Source organism: Mustelus asterias, chromosome 10 (genome assembly GCF_964213995.1).
Source record: "Mustelus asterias chromosome 10, sMusAst1.hap1.1, whole genome shotgun sequence".
Taxonomy (NCBI): Eukaryota; Metazoa; Chordata; class Chondrichthyes; order Carcharhiniformes; family Triakidae; genus Mustelus; species Mustelus asterias.
The window spans coordinates 67,678,053-67,705,448 of record NC_135810.1 but is presented as its reverse complement, the minus strand read 5'-3'; the positions used below and the strand labels follow the sequence as shown (position 1 = coordinate 67,705,448).

Below are 27,396 nucleotides of genomic sequence, written 5' to 3'. Positions count from 1 at the left end.
CGGCCTTCACAACACAGGACAACGCAGAGTCGCTGAGCAGAGACTGATAGCCAAGTTCCGCACCCATGAGGACGGCCTCAACCAGGATCTTGGGTTCATGTCACACTATCTGTATCCCCCACAACTTGCCTGGGCTTGCAAAATCTCACTAACTGTCCTGGCTGGAAACAATACACATCTCTTTAACCTGTGCTTAACCCTCTCTCCACTCACATTGTCTGTACCTTTAAGACTTGATTACCTGTAAAGACTCGCATTCCAACCATTATTTTGTAAATTGAGTTTATGTCTTTATATGTCCTGTTTGTGAACTGAAATCCCACTCATCTGATGAAGGAGCAGCGCTCTGAAAGCTCGTGGCTGTGCTACCAAAGAAACCTGTTGGACTTTAACCTGGTGTTGTGAGGCTTCTTGCGACATTTTGTTCAACAGCAGCCAAATTACAAAGCTCTATACATCCATGTTAGCCAACAAAAATGTCAACAGTAGCAGCTGTTGGTTTTAGTATAAGGTTGTGTAAGACAACATCTTCACAATACATGAAGTATTCCATTATTGAATAGTTTCCTATTTGAACCAAACAATAGCGCTGGCCTGCTGAATGTTTCCAACAATGTTTTTATTTCAGATTTTACAGCATCTGCAGTATTTTGCCTTTCCTCCCCTTATTTTAATAATGTTTGATTTGATTTATTGTCATATGTATTAGTATACAGTGAAAAGTATTGTTTCTTGCATGCTATACAGGGAAGGCATACTGTACATAGGGAAGGAAAGGAGAGAGTGCAGAATGTAGTGTTACAGTCATAGCTAGGGTGTAGAGAAAGATCAACTTAATGTGAGGTAAGTCCATTGAAAAGTCTGATGGCTTCAGGGAAGAAGCTGTTTTTGAGTCGGTTGGTACGTGTCATCAGGCTTTTGTATCTTTTTCCCATGGAAGAAGGTGGAAGACAGTATGTCCGGGGTGCGTGGGGTCCTTAATTATGTCAGCTGTTTTTCCGAGGCAGCTGGAAGTGTAGACAGTGTCAATGGATGGGAGGCTGGTTTGAGTGATGGACTGGGCTTCGTTCACGACCCATTGTAGTTTATTACGGTTTTGGACAGAGCAGGAGCAATACCAAGCTGTGATACAACCGGAAAGAATGCTTTCTATGGTGCATCTGTATAAGTTGGTGAGAGTTGTAGCAGACATGCTACAACTCTCACAGACATGTATTCTGATTCAAGTGCAAGAATCATTTCCCACCTCAATTAATTTCCCAGAATATTTCAACATGAGGTGATGTAGCAATGCAGAACAATGAAACCAAAGTACGATGGACTGTAAACCTACTCTTTGTGTGAAATAATTCCTGAGCATAGCTCCTCTCTGGGCGATAGTGCCAGATGGTTTACTCTTGGGGCTATGCAGGCTTATTTGAAGCTCTTGCCAAATTTGGCTCAGTTTGTAGCTTGATACACCCGATTTCACAACTTTAGTTGCAAATGCCTCTGTGAAAAATTAACCTGATAAAGGACTGCCAAAGCCTACTTTAACAAATTACATTGATTATTAATCCTTTCATCTGTGAACAAACACAAAGGCAATAATCTCAGGATGTTCCCAATGCCATGTAATAGTAAGCACAGAAATAGGAAGATAGAAAAAATAAACACATGGCTGGATAGGTGTGCAAGAGGGAGGGCTTTAGATACCTGAGGCACTTGGACTGGTCTGGGGCAGTGGGACCTTCGCAGGACTGGGACCAATATTCTGGCAGGGAATTTATTAGTGCTACTGGGGAGGATTTAAACTAGCTTGGCAGGGGGATGGGAACTTGAGAGGTAATTCAAGTAGGAGAAAAGCGACGCTGCTAATGGTAGGAAGAAAAGCAGTAAGTAAAATCGGAAGGCAGAGGAAACATAGGCTAGAATCAAATTGGGTCAAAAAATGGGAAAAATTTTAAAAGGCAACATTAAAAGTATTCCATCTAAATGAACACAACATTTACAACAAAGTAGATAAATTGATGGCATAAATAGCTGTAAGTTAATTTGATCTATTTGTCATTACAGAGAGGTTGCTGAAAGGTAACCAAGACTGGAAACTGAATATACAAGGGTATTAGACATTTAGGAAGAATAGGCACAAAGGAAAAGTCGGTGAGGTAGCGGTTAATAAAGGATGTGATCAGTACATTCATGAGAGAGGATCTTTAATTGAAAGATCAAGCTATACGCTTGAATTCTCTGGCTGCCAGCAAGGGCGGAGAATTTGGCACTCAGCCAAATCTTCGTTCACTGCAGCAGGACCAGAGAATCCCACTGGCGTGAATGGCCAGAGAATCCCGCCCGTCAAATAAATTTGGGTGAAACTAAGAAACAGCATGGGGAGCAAACATTGATGAAAGTTGTTTATATGCTACCAAACAGTAATAGTAATGTAGGGCATGGTATAAACCAGAAAATTAGAGGTGCATGTAATAAGGTTAATACAATAATCCTGAGGGACTCCAATCTACATATAGACTGGGTAAACGTAATTTGACTAACGCTGTGGAGGACAATTCTTGGAATGTAAACGAGATGATATCTAGAACAGTAGGTTGAGGGAACAACAAGGGAACACGTTATTTTAGGTCCAGCATTATGCAATGAGGAAGGACTAATTAATAATCTTATTGGAAAGGAATCTTTAGGGAAATGCAACCATAATATGATAGAATTTTATATTAAGTTTGAAAGTGATGTAGTTCAATCTGAAAGTAATATTTTAAATCTAAACAAAGCAAGTTGCGAAAGTATTGAGAATTGAGCAAGTTGGTTGTGGTTGATTGGGAAACTACATTAAAAGGTGGAAGGTAAAAAGACAATGGCTAGCATTTAAAGAATAATAAATGGTTTGCAAGAAAGATACAATCCCTCAGGGCACAAAAACCCAACAGGAAATGTGATCCAACTGTGGCTAACAAGAGGAGTCAAAGATTTTATGAGTTCAAAGGAAGAGGCTTATAAAGTTGTCAAAAAAGTAGTAAGCCTGAGGATTGGGATCATTTTAGAATTTGAAAAGGAGGATCAAGAAACTGATAAAGAGAGACAAACTAATATATGAAAGTAAACTGGTGAGAAACAAAACCAACTGTAAAAGTTCCTATAGATGTGTAAAAAGGAAAAGATCAGCCAAGACGAATGCAAGCCTGTTACAAGCAGAGACAGGAGAATTTATAATGGAACACTAAAATGCCAGAGAACCTGAACAAATACTTTAATCATCATGGAGGAAGATACAAAAAAATCTCCCAATAATACTAGAGAATCAAGGAATTAGTGAGAATGAGGAACTGAAAGAAGTTAGTATGAGTAAAAGCATAGTACTGGAGAAATTAATGAGACTGAATCCCCTGGATTTGATTATCTATATCTCAGGGTGTTGAAAGAAGAGACTGTAGAGATAGTGGATGCATTGGTAGTCACCTTCTGAAATTCTACAGAGTCTGGAAGTGTTCCTGCAGGTTAGAAGGTAATAAATGTCACCCCACTATTTAGGAAAGGAGGGAGAGAGAAAACAAGGAAGTAAGGCCCTGTTTACCTGACATCAGTTGTAGGGAACATGATGGAATCTATTATAAAGGATGTGATAACTGGACATTTAGAAAATAATAGTAAGATGAGTAAAATAAGGCAGAGTTAACATATAATATATACAAGTGCAAGGAAAATCGTATTTGAAAACCTTTTAGATTTTTGAAAGGATGTAATTAGCCAAATAGATAAGGGGGAACCAGTGGTTGCAGTGTATTTAGATATTCAGAATGTTTTTGATAAGGTCTCGCACAAGTAAACAAAATGAGAGTGCATGGGATTGGAGAGAATGTACTGGCATGGACTGAGAATTGAGGTTTTCCAGCATTTTCTGTTTTTATTTAGATTTCTGACCAGCAGTATTTTGGTTTAATTACATAAATTAATGTCATCTCTGCAATGCTCTCAGGAAAATTAAATCTATAAAATATATAAAATGGACACCATAATTTCTAGGAACTGATGGTCAACTCCATGCGAACACTTGCAACCCAATAATTATTGAGCACCAGATGAATGATGTCTCAGCTTTCATCAAAGCAAGCAAAAACCAAACAACATCTGGGTACTGGGGTGGAAATTCAGACTTCTTCCATGTAATCTCAGCTTATTGCCATTCAGAAACAACTTGCTGTCATCATGTTCATCGAAACAGTAATAACAGATTAATCAGGACCCAACTGTTACCCACCAGCCAGTCACCCCAGACTGCTGATGATGGTGGAGTCTCAAGCCAGGCACTCAAGGCCCAGAGCTATTCAGTGGGTCCTGCGAGATCACTTGCTGTGTCCCCTACTGAAAGTCAGTATCTTTCACCAGCCATGCTGTAACCACTGGGATAGCACTGCATAGGAGCACCAAAGTAAGAAGTTTAACAACGCCAAGTTAAAGTCCAACAGGTTTATTTGGTAGCAAAAGCCACACAAGCTTTCGGAGCTCCAAGCCCCTGCTTCAGGTGAAGAAGGGGCTTGGAGCTCTGAAAGCTTGTGTGGCTTTTGCTACCAAATAAACCTGTTGGACTTTAACCTGGTGTTGTTAAGCTTCTTACTGTGTTTGTCCCAGTCCAACGCCGACATCTCCACATTAGGAGCACCAAGACAGGCAAAGGCACTGGTAAAGCACAGTAATGGAATGCAGAAGGTAATTATTTGACCTTTCTATGGAATATTGACTGGTTTGCTTTATAAAGTTAGTTTGGAATGCTTGTTATATGGTAAATTATATTTTAACGTTGTGGCCAAGTGGTACAGTCAGTGACAGAGGGAAGGTAAGACGTGGGATGAGTATAGAATGGAGATTTGGAGTGTGTTCGCTGGAATTGTAGTCTGATGAAACAATCATGGAGAGTTCAGCTGGGAAAGGGAGGTTCTGATTGCCCCACTCTTTCTCTTGTTCATCTGCTTCCTTCTTATCCTCCTCAGCTACTCAACATATCCCTGGCAGCTAGGGCTGTGCCCTCATAATATTAAGGCTGTGGAGGATACAACACATCATGACAAATCACATGTTCAGTGCTGCCAGACTCCTCCAGAGTGCTTGCAGCAGTGGAACCACTGCTTGAACATCCCAAAGGTCTGGCTCAATTATATTTTCTGTGGCAGCATTGGACTGGTGCTTCCAAGATAGTTTAAGTGAGTGTAATTTAAGTATGCACAATTCTCTAGACAAGGATGTTTATAGTAATTAAGCTATAAAAAATAAGATAGTGCCCTTTGATTGACGCTGACAAAATTGAGGAGATTTTAATCTTAATAGTCTTGCAGTGACAGTCCATAATAATTTTTCTTTTTGTCAATTCTGTTCCACTTCATTGGTTAAGTTATTATAGAATATAATGAATGTCTCTACCTTCACTTGCGCTTGCCTGATGCCTCTTGTAGGGTCCTGGAATAATTATTAACAGTGGGCTCCTAAATTGACTACAAGTCGATGTTTATCTGCCTCTTCTGGAAGATGGGAAGGATGGTTAGATGGTGCAAGGATGTGAAATCAGTTGGAGGATGAAAATGAGAATATATGGGCATAATTCTTTTTATTGTTTGGGATATATGAACTTTGTTATTGTGAAAAAATGTGTAACAGAAAACCATTTCACTGCTGCAGTTATTTCATACATGTAAACATTTGCTCATATTGATACCACAGTAAGCATATCACTGCAAAACTCCATAATTTGAGAGCATAAAAAAAATAATGCTGTTTTTTACCTTCAACAAGGAAATTTCAAAAACAGGATGCTTCAAGTAAAATAATTCCCATTAGAATACAGGTAAATTGTTCTTCACATGCACGCTCTGACACTTAATAATACAATATTACTTTTCCCAACAATTGTTGACAAGAATAATGGGTTAGGGGATGGATTTAGAAATTTGCTACTTGAATACAAGGAATACCGAGTCTATTGATTTTTAAGAAGCAGGTAATGCTTTCCACGTCTGAGATGAATCTGTTTTCATATACAAGTACAATGATGTACTGCATCAAAGAAGTCTTCAGGAAGATTAAGGACAACAGTATCTAGTCAGTCAAATAGGAAATTTATTTTCTTCTCTTTCCTTCTTTGGAAACTCCCTGCAGCCTACAGTATGCATGGCAAACAACATCTGTCAATGTTCCTTAACTAGCTAATTCGTTTATGGTTGACCTGGGTTAACTACTTCAATGAATTCCCCTTTCTTCTGGTAAGAGAACATAAGTCTCTTCTCGGCATACCCCTAACTACAGTTGAGATTTCTTGCCATTAAACACAGAGCAAAATCTGTGTCCATTCACTATCCTAATGAGAATCATTAATGTTCTTACATTTTCTTGCAGCTGTGATAGTGTGATGATGGCAATGGGTTATTGTCAATAGATCTCCCCGTGGGCCTCATGGAATCATATAATACAAACTCCCCCATTAGGTGAGTGGAGGCTTGCCCAAGAGGGAAGGAGCCGGGGAGGTGGTTTAAAACAGTTGGCAGCTGAAAGACTTGGGGCTGACCTGCGTTCTGTAGTCACTGAACGACATTTCAAACACACTGTAAAGATAATTGGTGACAGAAGACTGGCCTTGGTAAAATTATTACATTGGTGGCGAAGAGTAAAGCAAGTTTCTTTCTTCCCTCCAAACCATCTATTTACTGTTGAGACATGTAATCCTCCAGTAAGAAAAATGCCTCTTTTTGGTAAACTTGAAGTCTATGATCCAAGCATAGAAGACTGGGCTCAATATGCAGAACGTGTATTTTTTCGGTCTAACAATATTGAGAGGGACAAGAAGCAGAAAGTGATCCTGTTGACAGCACGCTCGGTGTCCCACGTATTGCGAGATAGACTGGTCTGTGGAATTAACAATGTGACCAGGGATGTTATGATGACCATGGAGGATCATCAATAGATCTCCCCATGGGCCTCGTAGAATATGAGCTCCCCTATTAGATGAGTGGAGGCCCACCAATAGGGGAGGAACAGCAGCGGGGTGGGAGGGTTTCAGATCAGCTGGCTCCATTCAGGCTGGCAGTTGAAAGACTTGGGGCTGACCTGCACTCTGTAGCCCACTGAACAGCATTCCAAACACACTGTAAATAAAGGATGATTGGCGACAGAATACTGGCCTCAGTCAGATTATTACAGATAGCATATTCAACAAGTAGAATTTGTGATCACATTTTCTTTACATATAGTTAAAGGCTACATCAGTGAAGAAGATTTTTTTTTAAATTTTACTTATATGGGTGGGAAGAGCACTGAATTATTTTTTTTAAATGTAGTAGCAATTCACATTTAGAAATAATGTTAAACATATCATTTAACTAAAATATTAATAACCATTCAACTGAAATGGACAAAACAGTAGATGCATATTGCAAATCAAGAAGCAAGCTTTCCACAATATAGAAGCTGCATTTCAGTGAAATGTATTCAAATGTCACAGCTGTTTGTCTTGGCACTCTTTTCCTCAGCGCCAGAATGCACACAAGCAACTGGAGATGCCATTCAAATGGACAAACAAGAAAACCCAGCTGCAGTCAAGCAAGTTATCAGTTTTTGCTGTAAAATGAAACTGTCCAGCACTTTGGATTCATCGCATTTTACAATGGTGCAGCGAGGTTTTCCACTTCAGTAACTAAAATGCAGATTCTAGCTTAAATATTTAGGCTGCAACTCACAACATTCAACTGATTTCCAAGTAAGGCAAGAAGTTTGAGATATGACTTCCATCATTTCAAGTTTCATCTGAAAATGAAATTGGAGGCAGCCAAATAAGAGGTGGCTTCTCAGAGCCCCGTACAATTAAGGATGGAGGCGGGCTTGCAGTTCGGCGGGCCAATGTCAGTGCATGAGACTCTAGGCTGGCAGCAGCCCAGGGGGCTTTACTTGGAAATCAGTTGAATGTTGTGAGTTGCAGCCTAAGTATTTAAGCTAGAATCTGCATTTTAGTTACTGAAGTGGAAAACCTCGCTGCACCATTGTAAAATGCGATGAATCCAAAGTGCTGGACAGTTTCATTTTACAACAAAAACTGATAACTTGCTTGACTGCAGCTGGGTTTTCTTGTTTGTCCATTTGAATGGCATCTTCAGTTGCTTGTGTGCATTCTGGCGCTGAGGAAAAGAGTGCCAAGACAAACAGTGCAGCCCCACAGAGAGAGGTAGGCAATGCCACTGTAGCGGGGGCGGGAGCTCTGAGCACACCAAGTTGGAGGCACTCTCTCAAGATGTACTGGTACAAAATATGTGCAGTGGCCACAGCTGCTAGGCTCTTACAGCAGAGGGAGTACTCCTCCACAAGATATTTTGTAGTTGCAAATATAACCTGCACAGCCCATATGCTTCTTGCTGATCCGCCTCTGGCAGTGCCCACCCACCCCCCCCCTCCCCCCACCACTCTTCCCCACAACCCCTCAGCCCTGACCTGTCACAGGAGGCCTTCACCCTTCCATCTATGGATCCCACCCATATCTGAGTGCCCATTCATTGGCCAAAAAATCCAGATGGCTGATGAAGAGTGCCCTCCATTCGGCACTTTAATTTGCTGAATTGGCTACCCACCAGTGGTAGGCAGGCAAATGTTAATCACCACCCCACCCCACCCCAATTAAGTAGGTTTAAGGCAAATGCTGATGGTTGGGAATGGTTTCCAAACAAATGTCAGTGTGGGCTTAGAGGGAGAAAGGGTCAGACAAAAGAGGCGTGAGGATTTCTTCCTGATCCTCCTGGTGTTCACGATTTCAACCAGAGTAGCGGCGCATCAAAGACAATGAATTGCTGTTAAACTATGAATCTGCGCTCAACTGAAGTTATTATCCAATTTGCCCATAAATAACGGTGAATGGCATTAGCCTCACTGTAATTTTAACAGTAAACTATGGCCAACTATGTTCCAACCAGGAACATAATCTCAATCACATAATGTCTCCAACTGTTAATGAAATTTACTTGCAGTTTGTGTCTTTGAACATTATAGGAACAGCCATTTTTACCCACAGACTATATTAGTCAAAAGGATATTCAATGTTATTAAAATGTCATTGTATGTACATACTACAATTTATTTTCTACCTCCGATATGTGTCAGTAATGGCCTTGGAATAATTCATAACCTCCCTCAATTTATTTGGTCAATTTTCTTTCGCTCAATACGCAGAGCTCTGATATCACAAAAAAACTCCACAGAGAATCGATAGACTGGCAATAGCATCTTTCAAAGCATTGTTGAGATAGAGATTCAAACTCCACACACCAGTGCAAGAACTCTGTCACCAATGAGCTGCTGGATCACTGTTTCACATCAGGTTTTAAATAACAAATCATACCGGACATGGTAACTTCCATCTTTTTTAATGCTATGAGTAATATTCCTTTAAAACCATTTACTATGTAAAACTGCTACTATAGAAAACTGCTGCAAAATTATGGCTGCTGAATAAGATAAGAGCCAATGGTGTTAGAGACAAAGTACTAGCATGAATAGAAGATTGGCTGACTGGCAGAGATGGGAAATGAAAGGGTCTTTTTCAGGATGGCAACTGGTGACTGGTGGAGTTCCGCAGGGGCCTGTGTTGGGCCCACAGCTTTTCATTTTATACATCAATGATCTTGCTGAAGGAACTGAGGGCATTGTGGCTAAGTTTGCAGATGATACAAAGATTGGGGGACATGCTGGCACAGTGGTTAGCACTGCTGCCTTACAGTGCCAGGGAGCCAGGCTCGATTCCAGGCTTGGGTCACTGTCTGTGCAGAGTCTGCATGTTCTCCCTGTGTCTGCGTGGGTTTCCTCCGGGTGCTCCAGTTTCTTCCCACAGTCTGCAAGACCTGCTGGTTAGGTGCATTGGCCATGCTAAATTCTCCCTCAGTGTACCCGAAGAGGCGCCACAATGCGGCGATGAGAGGATTTTCACAGGAACTTCATGGCAGTGTTAATGTAAGCCTACTTGTGACTAATAAATAAACTTTATTTTAGGTGGAGAGACAGCTAGTATTGAGGAGGCCAGATGGCTGTAGAAAGACTTGGACAGGTTAGGAGAGTGGGCAAAGAAGTGGCAGATGAAATACAACATGGGAAAATGTGATGTTATGCATGTTGGTTGTAAGAATAGAGGTGTAGACTATTTTTTAAATGGGAAGAGAATTCAGAAATCGGAAGTGCAATCGGACTTGGAAATCGTAATTTAAGATTTCCTTAATGTTAACTTGCAGCTGGAGTTGGTCATTGGGAAGGCAAATGCAATGTTAGCATTCATTTTGAGATGTAACGCTGAGACTTTATAAGGCTCTGGTCAGACAACATTTGGAACATTATGAGCAATTTTGGGCCCCACATCTAAGGAAGGTCATGCTGGCCCTGGAGAGGGTCCAGAGGATGTTCCGGAGAATGACCCCAGGAATTAAAAGCTTCAGGTAGCGTTTGAGGACTCTGGGTCTATTCCCAATGGAATTTAGAAGGATGAGAGGGATCTCATTGAAACTTACAGAATACTGAAAGGCCTGGATAGAGTGGACATGGGGAAGTTGTTTCAATTAGTAGGACAGACTAGGATCCAAGGACACAGCCTCAGAGGAAAGGGATAACCCTTTAGAACCAAGATGAGGCGGAATTTCTTCAGCCAGAGGGTGGTGAATCTATGGAATCCATTGCCACAGAAGGTTGTGGAAGCCTGGTCATTGAGTGTATTGATTAATAGGGGAATCAAAGGTTACTGGGTAAAGGCAGGAAAATGGGGTTGAGAAACTTATCAGCCATGATTAAATGGCGGAGCAAACTCAATGGGTTGAATGGCCTAATTCTGCTCTTATATCACATGGTCTTATGCATTTATGGAAGCATGAAAAAAACCCAACCACAGATTTCACACTATATTATATATAATTCTGGTGGCAATGGATAAGCAAAGGATTCATCTCATAGTATACTTGGCAAGCACAAAGTAATATTAAAATATAATGCAACAATGGTCTCAATAAAGCTATAGAAAATGTGTAAAGGAAATAAGTGCCTCAAAACACATACTACATCGTGTTTTCACTTTCCCACATAGATTTTGACATTTGCTTTGATTCATTTCTACAAACATATATAGATTAGAACCAAAATGAAAAATAAATACACACAAAACAGTGTCCACTGCAAAGTTACCTGCTGACGTCATCTTCTCCAAGCACGTGTTTTGGAAGAGGAGAATATCTTCCCGATGAGATCTGTGGCAGTGAGGTCTTGTAATCCAGTGTGTCATTATTCCCAACTAAAGGTAGAATGTGATTCTCTATTGGAGGGGAATAAGCTAAAAACAATACACAAACAAAGGTAATTTTATTTGCTTTGAAAATTCTTAAAGAACAACTTGACACTTAAAACATTTCTGTATTGTATATATTAATTGGTAACAATAAATTGAATGGTATATTTTAGAGGAAATCCAAGTAGACATTATGCTAAACATGTACAACCAATACAATGTAATAATCAACATAAATATTGAACCAAATAGCCAAAGAACTAGAACATTTTTAATTTTTTTCTCCTAAAATGTATCACTTCAACCTTCATCTTTAGTTTTATCTGCCTATTCCACTAACCAATCTGTGTTCCTGAAATCCTTTACAGTCCTCGTTATTTTCCAAACCCCAAATTTTGTGATCAGCAAATTGTGCTCCTTATGCCCAAACAAATATCGTCTCTTCATAATACTAATTTCATAACTGTATTCTATTTTAATATCCGCCTATATTTAATAGTAATTTCTAAATAAAACTACTTTCACACACACTTCATGCGGCAGTAATATTTCAAAAATTTGAAAACATTCACATTTAAGATGGACAGTTGCTTCTTTCATTCAAATATAATAACTATTATTTCTGAAAAGAGAGAAATGCTGCGAAACCTGTTCATCTTGCACTTAGCAGGACAAAGACAAGAATGCCAAATTTCAAACAATCAAAACAGTTTATACCAATGGAGAAAATGAGTGCTGATTAGTTGACAAGGCAACTCTGATTGACCAAGGCATTGGCATTTTGCTGAAACCTATGCTTACCTTGGTTTGAAGTTCAGAGGTCGGGTTTAAATGAGTGGGCAAGAATCTGACAGATGGAGTACAATGTTGGTAAATGTGAGATCATCCATTTTGGTAGGAATAATAGCAAAATGGGCTATTATCTAACTGGTAAAAAATTGCAGCATGGCTGCTGTGCAGAGAGACCTGGGTGTCCTTGTGCACGAATCACATAAAGTTGGTTCGCAGGTGAAGCAGGTAATTAAGAAGGCAAATGGAATTTTGTCCTTCATTGCTAGAGGGATGGAGTTTAAAAACAGGGAGGTTATGTTGCAGCTGTCTGAGTTGCTGGTGAGGCCACACCTGGAATACTGTGTACAGTTTTGGTCTGCTTACTTGAGAAAGGAAATACTGGCACTGGAGGAGATGCAGACGAGATTCACCAGGTTGATTCCGGAGTTGAGAGGATTGGCTTATGAGGAGAGACTGAGTAGACTGGGACTATACTCACTGGAATTTAGAAGAATGAGGGGGGATCTTATAGAAACGTATAAAATTATGTAGGGAATAGGTAAGATAGAAACAGGGAGGTTGTTTCCACTGGCAGGTGAAACTAGCACAAGGGGGCATAGCCTCAAAATAATGGGGAACAGATTTAGGACTGAGTTGAGGAGGAACTTCTTCACCCAATGGGTTGTGAATCTATGGAATTCTTTGCCCAGTGAAGCAGTTGAGGCTACCTTGTTGAATGTTTTTAAGGCAAAGATGGACAGATTTTTGATCAGTAAAGGAATTAAGGGTTATGATGAGTGGGTAGGTAAGTGGAGTCGAGTCCACAAAAGCATCAGCCATGATCTTTTTGAATGCGGAGCAAGGTCCAGGAGCCCAATGGGTACTCCTGCTCCTAGTTCTTATGAACTCAGATTTCCAACAATCCTCAGGCTTTTGTGCACGCGCCAGCCGGGAACAGGCCGCACATGTGCAATGCCAGCTTTTTATATTCTTCAAGCCGAGGACCAACTCTGTTTTTCTGTTCAGAAGAAAAAAGAAGAGGAGGAGCATGAAAGGGCCAATCAGATGACCTGATATAGAATGCTGTTGAGTACGTGTTACAGGGAGCAGGATCCTTGGGGTGGGTTTCAGGGAGAAGATCCAAAGCCAGAGACGCAGATAGGGAGAGGACCCAAAAGAAAGTCCAGGTAAGGGGTTAAAAAGAGGGGACAGAAAAACGTCCCAGAAACAAGTCCCATTGAGTTAAACTACAAGTAAAGACAGGATCCAACTTGAAAAAAAGAGCTGCTTTTAGGCAGCATGAGAGAAGCCCTGAAGATTCAAGAAACAATCTGAAGATTGATGACTGTGATGCAGGCCATTGGGCAAAGGTAACCCTTTGGAGCAGTGGGGTTCTGATGGCTGAAGATCTGAGATTATGCTTGGATGGTGAAGCTTGAGTGTACTCAGGGATCCAGGGAAAAGAATCTCAGAAGGCAAGCTTGAAACCCTGAGAGGTGGGTCATTCATGAAGATGTCCAGGTGGGAGCGACTTTTGAAGAGAATTCCAAGGGAAGACCTTCAAATGTAGAAATTGGAAGACAAAGGTTAGGTGAGATTGGTTAGTTCTCAATGTGACAAACATCTGAGTGGGTTGTGGAGAAATCCATGGAATCTGTTTTAGTCATATCTGTCATTCATTCTATTCTGTAGTGTGGTGTGTTCGACCACAGTTCATCTGTTAATTCACACGAATGTCATGTTTACCCTGAATGTTAGAGTATAAGATTGATGTTGTTGTAAGTTATTTTATCTTTGAATAGTAAAGTTTATTTTTGTTTGTTCTAAACCTGTGGCTTTATTTGCTTAGTAAGTGTCAAGAATCTCAAAATTTATCTCTGTTGAACAAAATGTTATTGGTTTCTAAGCAGGTCTCATACCCCATCCCCCTCCCGAACTGGGTTCCGGCTAAGGACTTTAACATCATTGAGAAAGTCACAGAGAACTATAGGCTTCCCAGGTTTATAGGTAATTCAAAAAAGATGCAAGTATTGAACATAACAGGTCCCTGTGTATGAATGTATGTCGTTTCTAGGAAGTGTAATTGAGCCATGTTTTGAGTGCAATTAAATCATTTGTTATTATCACTATCAGCACACAGGAGTTGGCTGAGTTTTTTTTCTGAGGACTTTAACACTCATATTGAGTCATGGCCATGTTCTCCCACTACGTATAGCAGGCAAATTGTGTTTAAATGAATGCATCCACTATAAGCAGCAGGAACTGTAGGTCCACCAACTATCAGCAACAGAGCTGAACACTGCCTCTCTGGGTGGGATTTAAAGGGGCTAACCAGGGTCTTGCCCACCCGTGGAGAACTCCGTCAGTTCCATGGGGATGGCCCGATGGAATTAAATGTCTATGAGGTACATAACCGGCCACTGTCAGATCTTCCTTCAGGATTGGGGAACCCAGGGACAGAAATTCCACCTGGCAAGATCTGCTGGCAAATCAGAGGTTGGCAAACCATCACTGCCTGTCAAAGCCATCGGGAGCAGTGGCTGCTGCTGACGGTACACCCAACAAAGGCTGATGATCAATAAAGAGCTCCAAACATGAATGAAGGAGGATATGGGTTACAGTTTTGGGAGGAGGTTCAGGACGGCAGAGAGAAGGGCAAGAGGGTGGCTTTCAGCAGCTCCCCCATATCTGATGTTGGGGGTCCCACCATTGGGCACTGATGGTCACTGATGGACAGTGGAGGAGATGTATATGGGATTCTATTTGTTAAATATTTCATATCTAAGCGAAATTCTATACAAGGGACATGCTACAGGCAGCATGGTCATTAAATGTTATGATAATCATTCCTGTGAGATAATGTACACTCTACAAAATGTGTGAGTGAGTAAATGATACAGATTGATCTTGAGGGCTTGAAACAAATCTCTGGGAGACATCAATGTCAAATTATCTTACAAAAGAAATGCCTGTGCAAAGAAATTATTAGTGTTCCCAGACGAGGGATGTCTTGCACTGTAATGCTTTCTGCAGAATATGGAAGGTATTTTCTGATATGTTTTGAAATGTTGTTTATGCATATTCGTTCTAAATATTATTTAAAGAGAAAGAAGAGAATTTGTTAATTGTATTACCAAATGCCCAGGCATGACCCTCTCACCCTGAGCATTGCACTCACCTGAACTCCCCTGGGACGTCTGCTCACCAGATACACATGATGTGGAGATGCCGGCGTTGGACTGGGGTAAACACAGTAAGAAGTTTAACAACACCAGGTTAAAGTCCAACAGGTTTATTTGGTAGCAAAAGCCACACCTGTGCAAAGATGTGTGCAAAAGTGTGGCTTTTGCTACCAAATAAACCTGTTGGACTTTAACCTGGTGTTGTTAAACTTCTTACCAGATACACACCCTGGGAGACCAGTCGTGATTCATGCCTTTCTGCCATCATGGATGGATTTTCTGATGGAAGAATGATTCAGGCATAGATATCTGATAATTATATGTTAATATATTCAAATGATGTTCCTGACATTGACGGGAGGTTGTCCTCACTGACGGGAGGAGGGACAATTGCATCACATGTTTACATGCGGTGTTTCAGTTCTCAAGATGTTTTATGCTCCAATCACTGAACCCAGCTGTAACAATCAGGAGCACATCTGTCCAGCTAGGGAGACAATGGACTGCACTCAGGGTGTATGCTACTTCTGGATTGAACATCGTCTGTTGTGGCTGTAGAGGCCGACTCATATGTGGCACTCTCTTCCGCAACTGGCAGAGAAGAATAGTGTTAGCCCACGACTGACTGACGTTTTTTCCTTTTGTCAGGCTCTCTTTTCCAGTATCTGGTTATTCATTTAGTTCTCTGCATTTTCCACACCCTTCCTGACAGCTTTTCTCCAGGTACTCCATTAAGCAGGATGAAATTCCTTTGCTTTGACTCCAATACTGGTCAACTTCAGGTCTTGCTTGCAGATGTCCTTGGATCACAGATGTGGGGGATGATTGATCTTGTGTCAATAGCAAGCTTACCATAGAGCATGTCAATGGGAATCTGGCCATCATCCATTTGGCAGACATGGCCTAGCCAACGGATTCATCGATGACTCAACAGGACAAACATACTGGGAATCAATGCATTCTGGTGTACTTTCATATTCTGCACTCTATCATCGCAGGAAATGCCCAATATTTGTATGAAAGAACAGAAGTGGAAATTGTTCGGTCATCTTTCTTGACGTGCATAAGTTGTCCAGGCTTCACCACTATAAAGTGGTGAAGTGAGAACACAAGACTGGTAAAGTCAGAGCTTTGAACTTCCTGTTAGTTTGTTGTTGGTCCACATCTGCCTTCTCAAATTTGACATGACAGCTGCAGCCTTGGCTATCTTGGTGTTAATGTCTACTTCAAGGAACAGGTTGCTGGTGATTGCTGATTCAAAGTATGTGAAACTGTTGACAACTTCCAGAGGAAGGATGTCGAAGTTGATGGAAGTTGGTTTCTCTAGGTCCTGGCCCATAAATCTTAATTCTCCTAATGCTGATTGTCAGTCCAAGCTCCTTGATGGCTCAGAGGAATAAATCTACAAGCTACTGTAAGTGAACTTACAGTACTGTAAGTGTAAGTATACAGTAGTATAAGACATCAGTGTGGTATTATCAGCAAATAGCAACTCACAAGCAGGGCTTTACAATTTGTAGTCTTGGCACGCAGTCTTGTAAAGGTAAACAGCTTGACTCAGCTCTGGTGTGTCGGTGGACACCCTCATTTGATTCACCCAGAAGCATACAGTAGCTGCTTAGAGAAAAATATACCAAAGAGAGTTGACACCAGGACACAATGATGTTTACCTCGCTGCTTGGAAGCATCTGATGTTGCTCCAGTATAACTGACGGAACTGTGTATGTTCTCTTGTGGAGAATTAGCACTCTGGAAATTCATCAGGCAGCACCGCACCTCCCAAATAATTCAGAAATATGCAGTAAAATTTACTGCACTATAGTTTTGTTAGCAACAGACAACAATATTAAATAGGCCACGCTTTGATTGACACTTTATTTTGCAGGCTAGGTCAGTTCACCTATTGAAATCTCCTTCAGCGTAATGGACATTAATTAACATTAATTTCCACACTGTCTCTGTTGTTTAAGGGGTGTTGATAATAACAAAGCTCTTTCCCATCTCTCTTAATCGACAAAGCTATTGTAACTTTCTAAAGGCAGGCTACATTTCTACTTGAAGCAAAAGTAGGAAAAATATATGAAAAATGTTAACAAAGGAAAGCCAATAATAGAGAAAATGAAAGGTTGTAGACTCATAGAATAACACAACCTCGAAGGAGGCCATTGCCCCATCAAGTCTGTATTGGCTCATTCGAAGATTAATCCAGATAGTTGCATTCCTCTGCTCTTTCCCCAAATCATTGCACATTTTTCTTCTTCCAATATTCATCCAATTCTTTTTGAAAGATGTCACTGAATTTGTCTCCAACACCTTATTGGATGGCAGTTCACTTCAAATCCTAACCATTTGTTGTGTAAGGAAGGCTCCCCAATGTCACCCCTGCCACTTTTGCCAATCACCTTAAATCTGTGCTCTCTCATTATTGGTTCTTCAGCCATTGAATACACGTTCTCTTTATTTACTCTATCTAAACCCTTCATAACTTCAAACGCCTCTTTTAAATCTCCTCGTAGCCTTCTCTTTAGCACAGCTTCTCCAGGCCATTCACACAACTTTACACCTTCATTCCTAGAACCAACCGAGTATCCTCTTCAGAGCTTTCACATCCTTCCTAAATTGTAGAGTTCAGAATGGGACACAGTACTCCAGCTGGTGCCAAACTAGTATTTTTACATATATATTTAAAGCTCTTTTTACTTTTAATATTCTATGTTGAGGGAGGGGGAGGGACAATTTTAACAAAAAGTGGCAGGTTTGGTTTGGGTGGATGGTTCAGATTTTAAAAATCAGATTATCCACCCACAACATCTCCAAACTGCCCACTTTAAGCTTTAACTGAGACAGGAAGGTGATGAGCAACCACCCCACTCAAAATCGGAGAATTGGTACTTTAAATATACTAATGAGAAATAAAGAGAAAGACTTCAATTTATATAGCACCTTTCTTGACACCAGACATGTCAAAGCCAATGTGTACATTTTTTGTTTGAAGTGTAGGAAACAATTTGTGCACAGTGAGCTCCCACAAATCACAATATGATAATGACCAGGTTATCTGTTTCTTTCAATGTTGGTTGAGAGCTTAATATTGACCTGGACACTGGGCTAGTACCCTGGTCTTCTTTGAAATAATGCCATTGTATCTTTTACATCCAACTCAGAGGGAAAATGGGGCTTCAGTTTAACATTGCATTCGAAAGACGACATTTCTGATAGTGTAGCAATCTCACAGTATTCACTAATGAGCCAGCCTTGAATTTTGTACTCAAGTTTTAGAGTGGGACTTGAACCCAAAATCTTCTCTCTGAAACAAGAGTGCTACCAACTGAGCCAAATAAAATAGAGTGCTGAATACAGACCACATTATTGTTCTGCTTTTTATTTTAAATTTGGTTGGCCAATGTTCCCAAGCCTTGGGAAACCCGACAACTACATCCGGTTAAGACTTCCGTTATACCAAACTCATAGACCTGAATTTTTAGCCAATTATGTGTGCACACTCAGCGGGCTCAGACGTAGGTACAAAACATGTTCCCGGCCGCAGTCAGCCCTGGAGTGTTATTTCACATTGGTTGGCCAATTAACAGCCATCCAGTGTGAAATGCGCTCTGTGAAAGGCTGAGTGCTACCAGGAAGAGCAAGAAGAGGGTGGGTACTGAGAAAAGGGAGGATGCAGGCTAGTGTTTCCAATGTGCTTCCTCGGGGGGACAGCTGCTGCGGAGCTATCTCAGGGACCTGCTGACCCTTGAAAAAAATATATTGATGTTAAAACAATGGCACAAGTGTCTAGACAGCACAATCAGACCTCAGTCCCCAGACAAAACTGTGAATTTCATTTGAGCCCTGACCTTTCAGCCTGTCCTGGATTGAGGTTCCAGCTTAAATGTAAAGGCCACCTTGCCATTCGTAAAAGCAGACAGGTAATGTCAAATCCTGGACAACTGGTGTTTATTTAATTTGAATTAGCTACTCGATTACCAGCAGGTGCTCATCCAACTTGCATGCCTGCTTGCTGGCCGAAATATCATGTGAAGACATGTCAGATCACGTGTCCAACATCTTCACACAATTTTACATGCTTCTGGGTCAGATGCATGCCTGAACTTTATATGTAAAATTATGGCCCTAGACCCAGTGTACCTGCCTGAGAAATGTACAGGATCGGACATTCCCCTACCCTGGAAGATCCTCAACAGGCCTTTGATCCTAAAAAAGAGCATCAAATTCTCTCACACCACAAAACCGGGGATCAATGCCCTATGAGCCCTCCATTTCCCTCCTATCCACAAGGTGTTGAGCCAGATCTCCAAATCCATCTCCACTCCACAGGCCTCTGACTCCACCACCACACCATTGCCCCCCCACCTCCTAAGGCTCTGTCCTCCCCTCTCCAAACATCACATGCTATTAACCAGCGTCTGACTTCCCCCTCCAGCTTTTGGATATGCCCCACCCCCTCCAGTCCCCAGGCCTTTGGCCTGCACCCAGCCCTTTCCCCAATCAATCAGGCTGACCTCAGGGTGGAGAACTGGCCAGTGACAACACAAACATGTTGTGGAATTAAAGCCCCACTGCATATTGGGAATCACAACTTCCAGCTTTCCTGCTCGTTTTTGACCCACCCATTCCTGATGGTTCAGTTAGGTAGAAATTCAGGCCTACAGATCCATTTATAAAGCACGGAAAACTGTATGCTTTTGTAGTGGGGGAGTTGTACTGTCTCCCTGACTTATGTGCATGTGAGATTGTGGTTGTCGTCTTGGAGTTGGTAAATCTTGGAGCTTGCTTCTGTCCTTTCCAGTGACAATCAGTTGGGCAGTAACTTTTGGCATTTGCTCCAGATACATTCCACCTTCCCTTTAATAATTGCAAGCTCTCACATTCTTCCATCCCTTACTAAGGCACTCAGGACTCAACAACACTCTTAGCACTGTCGGCACACTAAGTCATTCATATTAGCCGGAAGCACAAAGTTAACTTTTTTCTCTCTCACATTTTATAACAGCACTCTTCCTCTTGTCATTTAATTCTATCTGACAGCTTGCTTTTCCCCCACTCATTCAACCTGACACTCTTCCTCCTCATAGGCAGTCGACGCTGGCAGCCCTTTCACCTCCACCGCCTGCCTATCTCAGTTTATCTCAGCCTTCAATATATTCAATGATGGAGCATCCACAGCCTTTTGGGGTAGAGAATTCCAAAGATTCACAGCTCTTTGAATGTGGTAATTTCTCTTAACCTTGATGCTAAATGATCTGCGTCTTATCCTGAGACTGTGCCTACCCACCTCATGTTTTAGATTGCCCAAACAGCAGAAACAATTGCCTGAATCTTCTCTTCAGGGTTGGAACTCTTATTTCAGACGCTGATCAAAAAAAACACGCACACGTACCTTCCCCTGAGTTTTCAGAGAAATCTTCCGATGGAGGATCCTGCAGAACTCAGACAACACAGGAAACCTCAGAAGGAGCAGCAGAGAGAATCTGCACTGAAGCCATGCTCCCTTTTTACAACACTAGCTGCCATATTTGGTAAGTAAAGAATTTAGATGTCCCAAAGATTCTTTGAAAGGCGACATAGAGAAGATAAGCCTGTAAGGTGGGTTAGGTGGGTAAGGTGAAGGGGTAAGGTTGTAGATGGGTAGAGTACTGAAATTGGGTCGGGTTGGCTTGGGGGAGCCAGGGGAGTATGCTATTTGGGTGATAGAGGTTAGTTAGGCTGAGTCAGGGGTGGAGTTGGGTAGTGAGGTTGGGTTGGGGACAGGGGGGAAATCGGACGGTTGGTAGATAAGTTTGAGGGTCAGGAGGTGAAGGGGACATTAAGGGTTCAAGGAGAGAGTTGGGAGGGTCAGTGTGGGTGATTTGGGGGTCAGTTCTATAGTAATGCAGATGTTAGATGTTAGGTTTTAAACTAACATTTTCTGAGTAACTACCCAGATAAGTAAATGGAAACTGTTAGATTTGGAGACTGCCCATCAGAGATTCAAACATACCGGACAATTCCCACACAGTCACTGTATTGAGGGGTCCCATTACTCAACTTCTGGGGTATGCCCAGTCTTTGACCATCTGGGGACCAGAAGATCTGGGTCAATCTCTTAGCTCCTATTCTATCAAGTGCCTTCAGAATCTTGTATGTTACAATGGGGTCACCTCTCATTCTTCCAAACTCGAGAACATAAGCCTAATTTACTCAGTCGTTCAGGACAACCCACTCATCCCAGGAGCAAATTTAGTGAACCATTGCTGTACTGCCTCCAATGCAAATATATTTTCCTTAAATATGGAAAACAAAATTGTCCCCAGTATTCCAGGTGTGGTCTCACCAAAGCCCTGCACATTTGTAACAACTTTTTCTTGTAGTCCAATCCCCTTGCAATAAAGGCCAGTGTGCCATTTTCCTTCCTAGTTGCTTATTGTGCCTGGGTGTTAACTTTGTGTTCCTTGTACAAGTCTCTGAACATCAACAGTACAAGCTTCAAAACTTTAAAAAATATATTCTGCTTTTCTATTCTTACAATCAAAGTAAAGAATGTCACACTTCTCCACATTATACTCCATCTACCATATTTTTGCCCAGTTCCTTAACCTGTCTATAAGAGTTATATGAGAACCAATTTAAGATTGTCAGTCAGGCTTTCAGTAGGGAACAATTGTGGAAATGTGAAAGCTACATATATTAATAAACGGGGCCCTTTTCTTTATAGACAGAAAGAACTTGTGCACACAATGTACCTGTTTCAGCCAAACAGAGTAAGTGATAGCAATTCACTTGTTCATTCCACAGGGCAACGCTTTGACCAATCACAGTCAAGCTGCCTGGTTGCATTTCATACAATGCTTGACAGTTAACTGTCAGTTACCATTAACTGGTGCATTCTCTGTGCCAGTGCTTCTACTGAACAGAGCCCACTTGCCAAAAATCAGCACCCATTTCTTTTGTAATATAAAGTTGTTGCTTCCCCTGATATTGGTATTCTTGCAATTGTCCTGATGAGTGCAAGATGAAAAGCTTTGACAAAATATTTTTCAGTACTCAAGTTCTGTATCACCAAACGACTAATCTTACTTTTGTGTATCTTCCCTTTCAGATACTCTAGAGGTGTAACTTGGTCAAGCAGCAGAAGAACAGCAACAAGAGGGTAATGACCAAAGCACTGCATGGTCGCTCGATTTCATGCTCGTAGCCATCAGCTTATATATTCACTCTAAGAGGCAGGATGGGGACATGGTGAGGTATCAGACTCAATGAGCTGTAGCCAAGGTAGGGGGCAAGGAAGCATAGGTGCTAGCTCCTTGGGGGTGAGTTGGCACATTGGTTTTGTTTCAAACAGCTCAGATAAGGATTTTGATAAGGTAGCCTGCAGATCAACACGGAATGATAGATAAATATCCATTACACTTTGGCAGCCCTGCCAGAAAACCTATGTTCAATATCTAGGAGCATGGAAGAATCTAGCATCAACTTGGCACAGGGCTTTGTGCAGAATTTGGAACCGATTCCTTTCCAGCATGGTAGTGGTGGCCAACTCTGTACACAGCATCTGATAATAGATGTTGCAAATTCCATTGCACCTCAACCAGCAGCTACTAAATCTACAATTGTTGCAGCTAAAGCGCCGACTGATGTCAGCTTGCAGTCATGCAGACTTAGATTGCTGACATCATGGTTGTGGAGCACAGTGTGCAAAGGGGCTTGTCCTCCAACATGTTGCTTGGATTGCTGAGGCATTACCCCGGGGGGAATAGCAGGTGGCTCCATGGAACACGAACCTGCTGATTCTTCTCAGTGTGAGGGAATTTATTTTCCAAAACTTGCCACTTTGCCGGTGCCCTTACCAAGCACAGAGCTGTTCGAGGACCTTCCAACGTCATTAGCAGTCTCCTCCATTGGAAGTCAGCAGTTTTCTGTAAAGGCATGCCGCAATCACAAGGGTAAACATTGCATAGGAGAACTAGGTCAGGCAAAGGCATACAAAGAACAGAGAGCTAAGGTAATGCATTAAGCTAATTAGCTTACATTTGTGTGCAATATGGCATGAATTGATTTATGACCTTGCTTGAGATGCTTATCTTGTGATGGCTTATGTTTTTGCATTGTAACCAGCAGATGCTGTGATGTTCAGTAATGGAGGAAAGTGAAATATGGGACAGTTGATGGATGGGAAATTAGGGTTGCAGTTACTGACATTGCAACTAAATTAGCTCTTTGCTAAAGCTTAAGCAGAAGGGAACTGTCCAGTTGCCTCCTCCTTTCCATTTCCTCTTCTTCTTCCTCCTCCTCCTGAGGTTTTTGGGTTCTCTTTTAATTCTTGCTTCTGCTTGCTGTGGAGTGGCAAGGGCCGTCGTCCTCTTATGATGGTGAGGTTGCACAGCATGCAGCAAACCAGTCTGCCGTGTATTAAAAGGTTCCTTCAGAATGGTCCAGGTAGCAATAGCATTGGTTCAGCATGCCAATGGTCTGCTCTCTCACATTTTGTGTGGCAGCATCACTTTTATCATATATATCCTATATATGTGTGCATGATTGGCACATTGGAGTCACAAGCCTTGAGCAATGATGTCAGCGGATGGCCCTTGTTGTCCAGTAGCCATCCTTTAATTTTACTGTGATAGTTCAAATACAGATGCCATAGCAGACTGTACAGGAGAAAGAGTGTTGCCAGCATATCTGACACTGACTTTAGGATTTATTGCTTAGGGTTTCATGGCAGCTGTACAATGAGGGAGTGGAGTTTCTTTGAAGTTTGAAGTTCAGCACCCAGAAATCGATATTTATGCAGTCAATGATCTCCTCACAATGCAACAGTTTGCAATCTTAGCAAAGCTGTGATCTCTGGCAAGAGAACAGGGAAAATAGATAGCTCTCATTGGATAGCCTCGGTGATTTGCCTTCTACAATGGTAAACTACAAATTGTGAAATATCTCTAGCTCCAGCTTGGAAGGATTCTAATCCATTAATGTTCATTGCCATAGTCGCTTTCAAGACCACTGACAACTTAGTCCTTAATTGCCTTGCTCTGATGCCACAATTGTGGTTTCACCAAGTGTCAAATTTCAGTGAGGACTTCCTTAGTGATTCAAACCTCTCAGACATTGTTCCTGACTGAAGTTAGAGAGGAGAATTTCTCCTTGAATGCCCTGGGCAAATATGACCTTCCCTCTTTCTTATTAGCAGCATTCCCTGCTCTGCATGGCCTCTGCTCATTCTCCCAGTCACTCTGTATTCCAAACTGAATGGCCACTAGTGCATCCATGTCTGCTTTGCATACATCCAACAGATGTTAGCTGCATCTGTCCTATCCCCTTGCACAGTAGACGTGCATATGCATGCACCACTCTTCATTTTGGCTTCAGAAGATCAATGGACATCCAATCAACAGTCACTACCGAGTCTAATTTTGTGTCCTTTATCTCGGTGTTTTTGTGCACATTTAAACATTCAAATGGAGCTAAGTAGCTGGAATAGGAAGAAACATTGATCTGATCCATTGATTTTGGGATCACTTAGCTCTATTACTTGCTGCTTATACCATTTGGCAGGCAAGCAGTCCTGTTTTGTAACTTCACCAGATTGACACCTATTTTTTAGTTATGCCTGGTGCTGCACCTGGCGCGCCCTCTTGCACTCTTCATTGAGCCAGGGTTGATCCCCTAGCTTGGTGGTAATGGTAGAGTGGGTGATATACTGGGCCATGAGGTTACATATTGTGGTTGAGTACAAGAAAATATATGGTCACTTTTACTTCTGAAGATAAGCTCTATGAACAAAGATAGAAAAGAAATGTATGTAAACTAGCTAATAGATGCCAGTTAGAAAAATGTTGAGCTGATTGACAAAATAGCTGCTGAATTAGAATGTTACATGAATATAATAATGTTCTTGGTGACAGAAAAAATTATTATTGTTTGTCTGAAAATGGAAGGGACAGGGCTTAACGTCTGACACCCTCATTGCATAATTATAAACAGAAGCCGCTAATGTATCTGGGTCAACATATTATTGACAGGTTTATATTTCATACAATGTGCTTCAATGGTGGCACACAAATATTTGGATTGACAGAGGATTTCTCAAATTCAATTGCTAACCAGTTAAAGCATTCATTCAAAATTATATTGTCAAGAATGTGCTAGATGGGGGTTGAGGCAAGTGGTAAGTGGTAAGGGAACCAACAAAAGAGAAAAACATAAAAACAAAATATTGCGGATGCTGGAATCTGAAAGGGAAAAACATACTTCACCTTATCTTCACCAACCTGCCTGCTGCAGATGCTTCTGTCCACGACAGTATTTCTTGTGGCAATGAAGGCCCTTCTTCACATTGAGGATACCCTCCATCATGTTGTGTGGCACTACCACCGTGCTAAATGTGATAGACTTCGAACAGATCTAGCAGCTCAAAACTGGCACCATGAGGTGCATTGGGCCATCAGCAGCAGCAGAATTGTACTCAACCACAAGATGTAACCTCATGGCCCAGTATATCACCCACTCTACCATTACCACCAAGCTAGGGGATCAACCCTGGCTCAATGAAGAGTGCAAGAGGGCGCGCCAGGAGCAGCACCAGGCATAACTAAAAAATAGATGTCAATCTGGTGAAGTTACAAAACAGGACTACTTGCCTGCCAAATGGTATAAACAGCAAGTAATAGAGCTAAGTGATCCCAAAATCAATGGATCAGATCTAAACTCTGCAGTCCTGTCACATCCAATTGTGGATGGTGGTGGACAATTACTCACTGGAGGAGGAGGCTCCACAAATATCCCATCCCCAACGATGGAAGAGCTCACCTCATCAGTGTCAAAGATGAAGCTGAATTTTCGCAAGAATCTTCAGCCAAAAGTGCCGAGTGGATGATCTCACCTCCTCTGGAGGTCCCCAGCATCACAGATATTGGTCTTCAGCCAATTCGATTCTCTCCATATGATATCAAGAAATGGCTGAATGCACTGGATACTGCAAAGGCTATGGGCCCTGACAATATTCCAGCAATAGTATTGATGACTTCTGCTCCAGAACTTGCCATGCCCCTAGCCAAGCTGTTCTATTAAAGTTATAACACTGGCTTCAACCTGGCAATGTGGAAAATTGCCCAGGTATGACCTCTACACAAAAAAAGGTCAAATCTAACCCAGTTAATTGCTGTTCCATCAGTCTACTCTTGATCATCAAAGTGATGAAAGGGGTCATCAACAGTGCTATCAAGTGGCATTTACTCAGTAATAATCTGCTCATGGACGCTTGGTTTGGGTTCCGCCAGGGTCACTCAGCTCCTGACCTTGGTTCAAACATGGACAAAAGAACTGAATGCCAGAGGCGAGGTGAGAGTGACTGCCCTTGACATCAAGGCAGCATTTGATCGAGGAGTCCTATCAAAATTAGAGTCAAAGGGAGTCAGGGGGAAAACACTCTGCTGGTCGGAGTCATACCTGACACAAACGAAGATGGTTGTGGTGATTGGAAGTCAATCATCTCAGCTCTAGGACATCACTGCAGGAGTTCCTCGGGTAGGTATCCTAGGCCCACAAGTGCCAGGCAATGACGATCTCCAACAAGCCAGGGTCTAACTGCGATGATACTGGGCCTTTAAGAAATGTATTTATATCATGTTTCTTTTAAGGGGTCTGTTTAAAATTCAGCTCGGTTTTACACCGTGCCGATTTGTCTGCACCAGGCAGCTCACATGCTGAGAATGTAGGCTAATGATTGATTTTAGCGAGGTATGTGTTTGTCTTTAATCTGGGTTAATGCATTTTTGTTCATTTTGTTTTTTTCCTGGGGTTTCAGAATAGGATCATGATTCGGTTGATTAACAGGTAGAATCATGTGAATGGGCAGAGCAAAGTTTGCTGGGAAACCACACAGTTCTCTTTTATCTTAAAACAGTCAGTTTCTGCCTGGTCCTGAAAGAAGCAAGAGGTGTCTTTCTGTCTTTCTCTGGAGGCTGCCTCTCTCCAAATGTGTTCAAAGGCTCTCAGACTGTTAACAAGTAGAAGTATGTAAGTCTGTGTGTCGCTAATTGATTTTGAAGAGGAGTTTAAGTCTATTAGAGAATATTGCTTGAATGGAACTAATAGAGATAGATTAGCAGTTAAGAATTGTATCTTGTCATGTTAAAGTATTTCAATTGGTAGAAGTTAAGCTAATTTATT

General features: G+C 41.6%; 1 protein-coding gene across 1 annotated transcript in view; it reads right to left on the bottom strand.

Annotated features, from left to right (window-relative positions):
• dlg2 (discs, large homolog 2 (Drosophila)) overlaps positions 1 to 27,396 on the bottom strand; it is a 945,868-nt gene that overhangs the window by 410,130 nt on the left and 508,342 nt on the right. Inside the window, exon 14 of the mRNA XM_078221879.1 lies at positions 11,182 to 11,326. Coding sequence (XP_078078005.1) covers positions 11,182 to 11,326 — 145 coding nt within the window. The remainder of the gene's footprint in view (positions 1 to 11,181; positions 11,327 to 27,396) is intronic.